Consider the following 13,031-nt stretch of genomic DNA (forward strand, 5'->3'; position numbering starts at 1 on the left):
AAAAAATTCATAAGGAAAACTGAGAGCAAAAGTAATTAGGTCAACAAGCATTGTGAGAATTTTGTATCAAGATTTCCAACAGTGGCCACACATATCTCTAATAGGAAGGTTCAAAGGCATGTTGCAGGAAGGTCTTCATTATTAAAATATACCTCTCTACATCCTGTTTAGAAAAAATTTTGATGCATCTTTTCCCAATAAATAATGCCAGCCAATTTTTGGAAACAATGCAGAAAGTTTCGATACAGACCAATTTTCCGGTCAGAGCACACTGGAATATACAATAGAACCCTATTAAGAAGTTTCCCATGGGAGTGGAGGTTTAGAACTTCTTATGAGGAAAAACTTCCTAGAAGGGAAAATGACTTAAGGGTATGAAATATTAACAACACAATTAAAAATGAAAAGATACACATACGTAAGTTAAAGATGATTTCTAAGTACTATTTCAGAATTTATAAATATTTTACTCCACCTGTCGGAAACATTTTTAAAGTGGGGATTTCTAATTGTTTAACATTCTGTTCATTAAAATCATTACAAAATTCTTCAGACAAGCATAAACAAGTGGAAAGAATTATGGAAAGAATTTTCATTTGAAGCGTACCTTAAAAGTTGTCAATAAAAATTGTCATTTAATGCAAAACAATGTTTACTAGTCATAATTTAATAAGATTTCAAAATTATAAAAAGAATGATATGATGTAATGGTAGACGCTATCCAGTTATGGATATCGATGAAAATAATTGAAATATGTCACTTCCATTATATCAATATGTTTATATTGATTAATATTTTTTAATATAAAAATAAAGAATTCCTATATATATATATATATATATATATATATATTTTTTTTTTTTTTTTTTGTGCAAGGGTACTTAGGCCATATTGCAACGTTATGAATGTTACACATGCATAGTGACTATTATGACATCAGTCAAAAACAATTATATAATTTTATCTATTTAATAAAGTGGAAACATGCCAATAGATTAGCATCATTACCTATGATGTGCTAGAGTGCCAGGGGTTCTTTAAGATTTGGCAGAAAGCTAAATGAGAGTTGGTGGGCAGTGGCATACAAAGTACACTTAACAAGAATATATTTCATTGTAAGAGGAGAGTTTCACTGTGTGCATTGTGGAGGATCATTACCAGTGAGGAGATAAAGGTGGATAAGTTGACTGTGGCCAATCCCACTCTAGTTAAGATTAATTCTTCCCTTCTGTTTACACGGAAGCTGGAGGACCATAACTGCAGTTCAGGTTTTATTTGGAGGAGTTGATTATGTGTTTGGGCTTGCCATTGAATTGTCCATTATTCCCTACATATTCTTCATATATTACTTTTGTAGTCAAGAAATGAAACGTAATACTTTGATGATTCTCTGTTGGATGGATGCTTAGCAGCATAGTCCGCACATTCGTTTCCTGGTATCCAGAAGAAAATGACCACTCGCTGGAGTTCTTGGATTTGCATCAGTATGGATTTTATGAATTTTATTAAAGGATGTGTTTGAGAAGAAATATTCTGTAAAGCTATAAGTCCACTCTGGGAGTCCGTATATATGATGCTTTTTTGGATGGACAGATGGAGAATATTTTCTATTGCAAGTTTAATGACATAATTCAGCTGTATTGCTGCTGCATTCATTGGGAAGTGATATGGAGGAGGTTTTACAAGGGAAAACGGCTGCAGCGCCTACTCCGCTCTCAGATTTTGGCCCATCAGTGTATATTTTGGTAAAATGCAGATAATTTTGTGTGTGGGCAATATGGAGTTGTTGTATGTTGACATCTGGAAGAAAGTGCTTTCCCCAGTTTAGGAAATACCTGTCACAGGATCAGTTAATACAAATGGGGGATCCAGACTGTTTAGATCTTGAAGAACTTTGTCAAAATGTATATTCCAAGTTTGTAATAATGCCTTAATTCGGAGAATAGTAGGCTGAGCTGCCCTGGGTTTATTTCTATAGTACATTGTGAACTGAGGGTCATTAATTATCGGCCTGATGGGATGGGTAGGTAGACTTTGGATTTTAGTTGTATAGTTGAGAAGTAACATCTTTCTCCTGAGGCTTAAGGGAAGTTCATGAGCAATGTAAAGACTCTGAATTGACGAAGTTCTATAAGTGCCTATAGCTATCCTCAGAGCGGAATGTTGAATAGGGGCAAGCTGTGCTAGCACATTCTCCCTAGCAGAATCATACACTGGGGCACTGTAATCAAGGCGAGATCTGATTAGGGCTCTACACAAATGAAGTAGCATGTACTTATATGCACCCCATGATAATGAAGAAATAATTCTGAGTATGTTAATTTTTTTCTGGCATGACATCTGTAGATATTTGACGTATTCCACAAAGTTCAGTTTTCTATCGAATATCAGACCAAGGAGACGAATGCTGTTCACAACTGAGATAGGATGATTTTTTAAGTGTACATCTGGATCTAGATGTATTTTGCATTTGTTACAAAAGTGAACTACTTTAGATTTTGAACAAGAGAGTCGATACCCATTCTGCACCATCAATAGCTGAATGTTATTTGGTTAACTGAAATTTGGAGCTGCCGCTCAATGACGGTCATGTTTTGTGAACTGCAAGAAATGGTGAGATCATCGGCATAGAGGTATGAACTCACAGTGCTAGGAATATTTTTAGTCGTGATTTATTCTTATTGAGAATAAGGTGGACCCCTTCTTCTTGTATATATGCTTGGGAGAGGACTTGTCAGTATCGAACTGGAAAGGACCTGTGCTGAAGGAAGTTCTGTATGAAATATGGTGTGGCCTCTCAGGATACCAAAATGCCACGAGATCCAGGGCTGATGAATTTTTTCTGAAACCAAACTGATTATCAGTGAATAGGTTTTTGAAGTCAACGGTGAGGGTACCATGTGAGTCAATGGTGAATTATTTTTTCCAGGGTTTTACTTAAGCAACTGGTGAGAAAAATGGGTCTATAGTTTTGAGGAATAGCCTGATCTTTCCCTGGTTTGGGAATTGCTATTATAAAGGAGTGATGCCAAGAACTGGAGAAAGAATGTTTAAGGAAGATGCAATTGAAAAAGGTCAGCAGTGAAGAGACCGATTTTTTATCTAAGTTTTGGAGCACTATTTAATATATTCGTCAGGGCCTGCAGCACAGTTTTTTGAGGTAGATATGGCTTCTTGAAGTTCAAGCATTGTAAGTGGTTGATTGTAGAGTAAAGAACATCTAGATCTGAAGTTCAATTGAGATTTTTTGGCTAATACTTTGATCTTCTGGAATGATGGATCATATGCTGTTGAGGCAGACGACTGTGAAAATTCAATCCCTAGGGTATTCACTATCTCTGTGGGAGTAGAAAGCTTCTGCCCATTCCAGTTGAGAAGTGGGGAGGATAATGGGGGAAATTTTCCATTTAGCTGTTTGATTTTTCTCCATATTATTCTTGTGTCAATATTTTTATTAATTGAGCTTGCGAATCGAATCCAAGAGTCGCTTTTAGCTTTCTCCCTAATGTGGGCAGGCCTTGGCTCTAAGTCTCTTATAGTTTATAAGATTGACCATGGTAAGATGTTTGCAAAACAAATTCCACACTAGGTTTTTTCTTTCTTTTTGCACCCTTACACTCTTCATTCCACCAATAATTTGTGGTTCTATGAATGGTTGATTGTAATTGTGGAATCGCAGTAGATGCAGCAGCGAATATTTGTCTTGTAATGTAATCGGTAGGAGAGGTTTTGATGACCTGATCATCAAAGGACACACAGGAAGTGAACTTTGCTCAATCTGCTTTGGAAAATTTCCATGTTATCAGGTTTTCTGAAATTATGGAATCTGCTGTATTAATTTTACATATTACCGGGAAGTGATCACTGCTGAGCAGATTGTCAAATGCCGTTCACTCAATAATAGGAAAGAGAGACGGAGAGCAGATGGAGAGATCTATTTCAGAGGTTGTACCTCTAGAGAGATGGATGTAAGTTAGTGAGCCAGTATTTAGTACAGTTAGGTTTTGACTGTCAGTGAGCAGTTCAATGAGTTGTCCTCATCCATCTGCATTGAAAGAACTCCACAATGGATGGTATCCAATAAACAGATAGGGGTTGGCAACTGCAGAATAAGATTTTCAAGTTCATGAATGGTATAGGGTTGACTGGGTTGTAAGTAGATAGAAAAAAGTGTCACAGTTAAACCAATCATTGCATGCGTCACACAACTTCAATGGAGGTTTATAAGGAAATTTGTCTGCAAAGTACTCTTCAATCTAGGAGTACAGCTACCGCTTCATGATCAGTATTTGTGGCAGTTCTGTCTTTCCTAATAAGGGCACAATTTTTAACCAAGAGAGATACATGTGGTGTAAGCTATCAACTTCCACAACAGATGGAAGTCTGTTCCAGCAATCAGCTACCCGTTGGCTAAAGACAAACTTCCACATGTCTATTCTACAACTCTTCCCTCAGGTTCTAAATCTGAGCAAGCAGTAGTATCCTTTCAGCATTGAGCCTGCTCAAACCATTCAAGGCCTTATACACCTCAATCAGATCACCTTGCAGATGCCTAGTCTCCAGATGCTGCAACTTGCATAACTTAAGCCTCTCTTGGTAAGAGCACCCCTTTGTTCCTCTCACCAATCTTGTTGCCCTTCTCTGTACTTGTTCTAGCAACTCTACATCCTTCCTAAAATGAGGACTCCAGACCATACTAATTATTATTCCGCCGGTCTCCTACTCTTAATATCATTAGTGCCAACGTGTACAACTATATCACCTTTTGTGCCCTTAAATTTAATAAGATTACTAAATTTTTTTGATTAATTGATAATACTATACTAAGCTAACAGATTTCTAATACAGTGAAATACGTAGCATTGTATTAGAAATCTGTATTATAATCTAACAGATTTCTAATACAGTGCTACGTATTTCACTATCTAGTTTTACCTTAAATCTTACACTATCAAGTTCGGGATATGCCTTACGCTATTCCATATCATATAACAATGGCAGCAAGTTACGAATGGTAAAATCTATGGACACTAAGAATTAACTTTCAAAATTGCTATCTAGATTCAAAATAAACCAAGGAGCTTGACTAGGACTATAAAGCTGCTTATAGAAAATAATTTAATATAACAATTAAGTCAATAAAATGGCTAAATATAAATAAAAACAGCGTTCGCCAGAGCTGCAAAATCTTGTCCATCACATATTGCTTTACATTAATTTATGATTGATTAGCTCATAGATATCATCAATGTTACTGCGAATTCCTCTACAGTTCCATTGTATGATATGATGCATTATTTGATTTTGTTGCACGAGAATGATTCTGACTCTTTTTTTTTATTCCCAGGCTGTTTATGGTGATCGAGCTTCACTTTCTCTCTTCTTGGAAAGTTTGGTCGTCCAATATATCTATGTCATCTTCTTCGTGAAGGTCTAGGATAGGTTCATTTGGGGCAGCATTATTATCGGTATCCATGTTTACTAAAAGTCATATTGTTTGTCTTCCTATTGGGAGCCGAGTTTGTTTTTAATTTTGTAATATCTGATGATCTATAAGGTGTAGTTGGTGGAACTGTGACCAGGATGTTGTTGGCTCTGTCTACTACCTTTTGCTCCTTAGGGGCCAGTTTCATTGATGATGGTAGTATAGATCAGGCAATCGATATGGTTGGGGAAACTGATACTTCAGTTCGTGTTGCTGTTGATTGATATTTTTGCATTGCTGCTGCATATGTGTTTTTGGGTGCATTGAACATAATTTGCTTTTTAGCCTCTTGGTATGAAACTTTTCATTGTACCCTGTACTTTTGGATTTTTTTACCTGCTTTCCAGAGATCACATTATTTTGAGTAGACTGGATGTGCACCTTTTCAATTAGGACAGTGTGGTGCTTTAGCATCACAGTCTGTTTGCAAATGTTCTTGGAGCCACAGTTTGGACAGAATGGATCTCCTTTACAAGCCATTTGTGAGTGACCAAATTTTTGGCACTTGTAGCATCTTATAGGAATCGGAATATAAAAATCATACTTGGCAGTTGAGATAGCCTGCTTTGACACTAGATGGTAAGTAGGTGTTCCAAATTTCAGAATGATGTTCCGAGTGGGAATAAGATCTCCATCTTTTCTAATTGTGATACGTTTGGCTTGAATCACTTTTTGTTGTTTCAGTTCCTGGACCAGTTCAGCTTCTGTTACGTTGATCAGATCCCACTCTGCAATTATTCTCTTGGAGGTATTTAATGTTGCACGTGGAGCGAGTTGTATGGGTAGTCCTCGAAATATTGTTAGATTCAGCAGAGTCTCAGAATGTTTATGACTCGCTGTTTCAACCAATAGGTTTTCTATATTTGAAAAAAAGTCATTATAATAATACACTGTGTATTCTTTATCACGTACCTTTGTACTTTTTTATGCAGGAAAGCTTTTTACCAGAAAAACTTCTTACATGGAAAAATAATACATTAAAATGTATTGTGATATATATGAGGTGGCAGTATGAGTTGAAAATTGGAATTAAGAAACAAAATCTAGCACAGGGCAAAACTTCTTATGCACGAATTTCTTTTCCAGTTTCTACTGTATATTCCTGCTGCACTGCATAACAATACAACAGGAAAATTCTGCATGCCATTATGAAATATAAAAATCTGCATTTTAAAGTTACAGTAGAACGTCGGTTATGCGGAAGTCAGTTATCTGAAATAATTTGAAAGGCTGATTTTTCATCTTTTTTTTTTTTTATCAATGGTAGTATTTGAGACAAATGATTATTGTCTAGGTGATCACCTAGACAAGACTGCAATCTTGTCTAGGTGATCCTGTATCACCTCTTTAACCAGTGACTCCATTATTTTCCCGGGAACAGAAGCTAAAATAACAGATCTATAATTATTTGCATCACCCTTTGAATCCCCTTTGCGAATTGAGGATACATTTGCACTTCTCCAGTCCATGGGGTCCTCCCCTAACTCTAAGGATGCTTCCATAATTATGGCTAAGGGTTTGCTTATTTCCCTTGCTGCCTCCTTCAATATAACTGGATATATTCCATCTGTCTCAGGTGCCTTTTTTATGCTTAACTTCAACAATTTCTCCTCAACTTTACTCTCAGTTATTACTGGGATTACTGCTACCCATATGCCATTCCTTGCATTTTGTTTTGTCAGTGTTAAAACTTCAACTGCCATTTCTCAGCCCATTGACTGAATTTTTCTAAATCTTGTTGCAGTAGCTCGCCCTGATGACTGTCATTGACCGCCCTACCAATCTTTGTATCATCTACAAACTTAGACATTAAGCCTGACATACAGGCAACCCCCGTATAACACAGTACTTCTACGACACGGTTTCGCTCTAACACAATTGATAAACTGCAGCAATCCTCACACAACATGGTACTTATATAACATGGTTTGAGAATTGCGGGAAATCTTGCATAACACGGTATTTTTGAGCTTTTGTGCTAAGAAAACCCTGTGTTATGTTAGATGTAATTTTCTCCGTTTTTAATCCTTTTTGCGAATCCCTGCTGTTGACTTGCTAGTCATTATCGCCTTTGGGATATTTTTCCAAAGCACATTTCTGAAGGTCACTACCATAAAAAAATAAAAACAATTTGCAGTTTCCAGTTTATTGGTCTTTTTTGTTAGTGTATTGAATTAGAAATGGATAGTGAACTCGATCTTCTTGCATTTGCTGTAGTACCAATAGCTGGAATCCTGTGGCTTTTCGTGTTAATATGGTGAAATATGTTTCCCTTTCCATAAAATATTCAATCATATATAAAACATAAATAAATTTTCAGAAACTCATTACTCCGTATCTCATTTGTGCATATCGTGTTTATTGAAACTTGTGTGTGCCATGTTCTTTGTTATTAATTGCTTATCATTTTTACTGTTTTAAATTTTACCACCACAAAAAAAAAAAAAAAAAGTCAGTGAATAGAAATATCAATTAGTATGTACATATTACAGTATGTATTAATTAAGCTATGTGCGTAAGCATAAATTTATTTTTATTTTGCTAACTGGAAATTATTCTTCTTATTTTCATGTATCATTTAACTTTGTTAATTAGTGAAGTAATAAAGCTAAATTTGTGCTTTATATCTTTAAAGTGGGGGTCCATTGTATTTTGTTGGGGGATCCCTGGGTTAGGTTCTGTGTTACTGAATTTGTGCTTGTTTAAGACAATAAAAAATTGTGACTTCAAAGAGTACAGTTCGTGACTTTTAAAGAGAGCAAGAGGCACATGAAATCTAGATGCTGCAGAAGAGATTGTGCTTATCAGCAATTAGGAGGAAGAAAATTAAATGAACGTACATTATCTGACATATAAGTATCACAGTTTGTAAGGTAAGTTTGTTCGGTTATTCCTATTTAAGTTACTACTATTATAAAAAGTTAAAATATTAAGTTATTACTACTATAAGTTTCTGATAGTTATAAAAAAAATGGTGTATTTTTGTTAGCATTTGGAACATAACCCCTCTTTTTGTACTGGTTCTTAGTCCCGTATAACATGGATTCGCATTACATGAGATTTTGTAGGAACCAAACTACCATGTTATATGAGTATTACCTGTACCTTCATCAATATCACTGATAAATATTGAAAACAACAATGGACCCAGCACTGATTCCTGGTGAACTCCACTAATAACATTAGTCCACAAAGAGTAGTTTTCACTGATAATGACTCTGTCTTCTTCCACTTAACCATCACTGAATCCATAGCAGTAACTTGCCCTTAATGCAACTAACACAATCCATTTCAGTTTGCACTCCTTATATCTAGGTGGCATTGCCTCAATGGCCAGCCATTCACCCACAGTGAACAGGTAGTGTTGAAGAAACATCTCGACTAGTCTGAGCAGTCAAAGAAAGATTATTGGGAAATAGTTAGCCTTAACATTAAATACTCCATCATAAACCTCTACAAATTTAGAGATAAATTTATTGCTTATTATGTATTATTTCTTTGCCTCCAAAACACGCTAGGTATAATTTAAGCTAACAGTTTTAATGAAGTTGACAAACAATATCTAATATGACTTGCCATTTTTCTTGCTATTTCCAAAATAACCATAATTCTAAAATCATGATAAAATTTTACATAAACAATGTTTTTTGTCTCTTAAATGCACTGATATTTATTATTAATAAAAATTTCATTATGTAGAACAAATAATTAAGCTCGATTTATTTACTTATACTACAAGTCTTATAGTATAATTAAACAAATTTATAACAGAGCAGATTATCCATTCTCATTTGAATCAACAAAAAGCATGGTAATGATTTTAGAAGTAAAAAGTAAATACAATGTCAACTATTCATTTATTATTGTATGATTTTATATGTAATTCTTATTAAGTAAATAAATATTATTATTTTACTTTGAAATTAAATTTTTTAAATAAAATAAATATTTTATAGGTAAACATGCATTCACCCAAAAAAAGAAAAGTTAACAGAGAATGTTGTATCTTCAAAGCAGGTTGTTCCAGAAAATGGAAGATGAAAGAATAAACGAAGAAGAAGAAGAAGAAGAAAAGTTGGTTCTGTGAGTTAAGTTAGACAGTAAAAGGATGCTGACTGGTTGTGGCACATATTACGAACTGGTTTGGAAGAGAGAGCGGGAATTATAGAAGCTAATTCAGAAAAAAAGTGCCCATGAAAGTATCTATAGAAAAAGCATACGGCAGAAAAAGAATATGAAGAGACAGAGTGGAGAGACTTTGTTAGACATGGGTCATTAATTAACCTAACTGCCCTCCTCTAAAGTAATGGAGAAATAAATTAACCACTAATTATCTAGAAAGATAATTCATCAAAACTATCTAGAAACCTTCCATCTGATCAACAATCAACAGTAGTATGGCTTCCATCGGTGTCAATCCACTGATGATATTCTGGCTTATGTTACCTATCTATGGGCAAATTTGATGGAAAAGGTTGGTGACACTCATACAGCTACTCTTGACATTTCAAAAGCTTTTGATCTTGTTTGGCATACAGGTCTTCTGGGTAGATGGCTCTCTGTCTTCTAACTTCTCCACTAATGCTGGTGTTCCCCAAGGTTCAGTTTCTTCTCCAACTCTTTTCCTCTTGTATATTAATGACCTTCTTCCACTGACCAGAAACCTTATCCATAGTTTTGCTGATGATAGCATATTGCATTCCACCTTCCAGTTTGAGAAACGTTTTCCTGCACAAACAGCTTCAACTTCTTGAATATTCTCTACCAATTCCTTAAATGCTGATCTCCAAGTAATTCTCCAGCGGGGCAAAGATAACATAGTTGATTTCAATCCTTCTAAAACTCAGTCCTGTCTTATATCTCGCAAAAAAGGATTTTTCTGCTCCTATACTTATCTTCGATGACACTCTGATTTCTAGGCAAGATAATATATCTTTATTGGGGATTTCCCTAACTTCTAATCTCTTTCTTGGCATAAGCACAATACAAATATTGCTTCCTTTGCATTTAAAAACTGGGTTTTCTCTTTCATTTTCAGCATTACTTTTCTTCCAAACAGCTGTTCACTCTATACAAATTGAAATCTGCCCTTCCATGGAATATTGTTTCCACATCAGGGGCAGTGCCCAAAAAACCTCTCTCAGGCTTCTGGATTCCACTCAAAAGAGGGCAATTAGGCTAATTAATGACTCATCTCTAACACAATCTCTCTCCACTCTCTGTCCCATAAATGTTCCGTTTCTGCAGAATGCCAATGCTATAGATACTTCCATACAGGGCCAGCAGAAGCGGGCACCACTACAAGGTGGATGCCGTTTAGAAGTGTTAGTATGAAGTTTAGTATGTTTGGGGGCGCCTGCCTTGCAATGCAGGGGCACCCATTTCAGCTTTGCAGGCGGGTGACGTCCAGCCTAGCGCCCGCCCTGCTTCCATAGATAATTCCTGCTCTCTTCAAAACCAAACATGTGTCACGACAAGTCAGCATCCTTTTACTGTCTAACTTCAAACTCACAGAACCAAATTCTTATTCTTCATTTATACTTTCAACTTCCTATTTTCTGGAACAACCTCACCACATATATTTCCTGAAAATTACAATCCACAGAAATTCAAATCTAATGTCAACAAATATCTTCTTTCATGTTCTCGACCATCAGCCAATGCACAGTACAAATTACTATAGGTTCTGATACCTCTCATGTTTTCATTAAAAAAAAAAAAAACTGTACTTAAATAAAATCTATTTGTGACACATGAAATGTTAAAAAACCATTAGGTAAGGAAATAATATTTATAACAAAAAAAAAAAAAAAAACAAGGGCAGGCAAAAGAGATAATTTTACATACCACAATGAACTAAATGCTATACTTCACATAGCTATCTTACACAATCAAATATAAATGCTGAAAACTTAAAATAAATGTTGATTTACTCTAAGCAAACACAAATATTTAACACTAGAAGGAACATACATTCTGTCATGTTACGGTTAATCGAAAGTAATAAAAGTCATAAAACAATATAGAGATATAGAGAAATTATTCACCTGACTTGAGATTGTAGCACCATTTCCTGAATATTGTAAAATTCTTGTTCTTCTGTCTTAAGATGTTTAATATAACAATGAAGAGATTGATATTTAGCTTGTAAGTGTCCTTTTGGGGCCCAGCCACTTGCTTCACTCACAGTAACAATATCTCTTAACAGCTGGAGGAACAAAAACACAATTTCTGGTAGCAGATTTTTCTCATTTTTACAGAGGATTATGAATAACTAAAATCAAATTACTAACACGTTATATTAAAATATGACATCACATTAAAAGCTACTAATTGATTTACCTCACAAAACTCCTGTTTTTGAACTAGTAACTTTTGGGCTGTAATGGGTTGATTAAACTGAGAATGATGAGGGAGAATGGAATAAAATTCGCTACTCAGTCTTTCTATGACATCCAAGGACAGATTACTTTTTAATGCAATGCTGATCTGTAACAATATACCTTCAGCTTCATCGACCTAAATAATGAAAAAATACTATGAAACATTTTATTATAAATTTGATAAAAAAAATTCTTTTTTTTTACATCCTTTCTACATCCTTTCTAAAATGAGGCCTCCAGACCTGTATGCAGTGCTAAAAGTGTGGCTTGACCATTGTATTATACCAGCGTTTCGCAAATTGTGTTCCATGAGACATGAACAAGTGCTTCATGAAAATATCGCAATTAAAAAAAAATAAAATAAATAAATTTTGCATATTTGTAGTATACACCACAATCGTATCATTATAATTTTTAACTATTTTTTTTCAGTTATTAATATACTGGCATAGACTAATAATCAAATTGACCACAGAACACTTTATTTTGGCGGGGTTTTGCATAGAGAAGTATTGCACTGGGAGTTTTGCAGACTCGAAATAAAAAAAAAAAAAAAACAGAAATCATAAAATTCAAGTAATAACTAGAATAGGTATAAACAGAGGTTCTGCAAGTCATAAATACATGAAAAGAAGCGGTGTTATAAGTCGTCACTGGGAGATTAGTGTACCTATTATCTATATCTGCAATAAGGCCTCTAAGGTTGGGATTATTCATACCACAAATTTAAACAGATACGCCAACCATTTAAAACTGATTTAATAATAAAATAAAATAATACAAAAGACTGTAAAATAATATTTACAAAAATTGATTATTTACAAAAAACTGGTTTAAAACAAAAATAAAATAAAATAAGTAAATAAGTTAAAATGAATTAAAATATAAATTTAAAAGCAATAAAAACACTATTGAAGCTTTCGGAGGTGTCTGCCTCCTTCCTCAGCAATAATGAAACTTTGTGGTGTTTTTCATTTCCTCATTCATTTCACAAATATATATGTTGGTCTAAGTTCCAATCTCAATGATGTCCATTTCCACTAAGAGTCTACCAAAACCCCATGTAATCTTTCTTACAAAATCCCAATTATTAGTTGATTCAACCACTACCAATCTCAGTTGTCTGAATTATTTGCTGTATGATTCCTTTCACTTCAAAGGT

General features: G+C 34.7%; 1 protein-coding gene across 1 annotated transcript in view; it reads right to left on the reverse strand.

Moving 5' to 3' along the window:
* The window catches only part of LOC150091361 (protein mono-ADP-ribosyltransferase PARP4-like), a 577,845-nt gene extending 565,659 nt beyond the window's left edge, over positions 1-12,186 (reverse strand). Inside the window, exons 1-3 of the mRNA XM_090390099.1 lie at positions 12,142-12,186; positions 11,829-12,005; positions 11,534-11,694 (exon numbers count right to left, since the gene is read on the reverse strand). Of these exons, the coding sequence (XP_090246225.1) occupies positions 11,534-11,694; positions 11,829-12,005; positions 12,142-12,186 (383 nt within the window). The remainder of the gene's footprint in view (positions 1-11,533; positions 11,695-11,828; positions 12,006-12,141) is intronic.
* Positions 12,187-13,031: the final 845 nt, after the last annotated feature.

The sequence above is a fragment of the Mastigoproctus giganteus genome, chromosome 1 (assembly GCF_048544385.1).
Source record: "Mastigoproctus giganteus isolate SK-2022 chromosome 1, ASM4854438v1, whole genome shotgun sequence".
NCBI lineage: Eukaryota > Metazoa > Arthropoda > Arachnida > Uropygi > Thelyphonidae > Mastigoproctus > Mastigoproctus giganteus.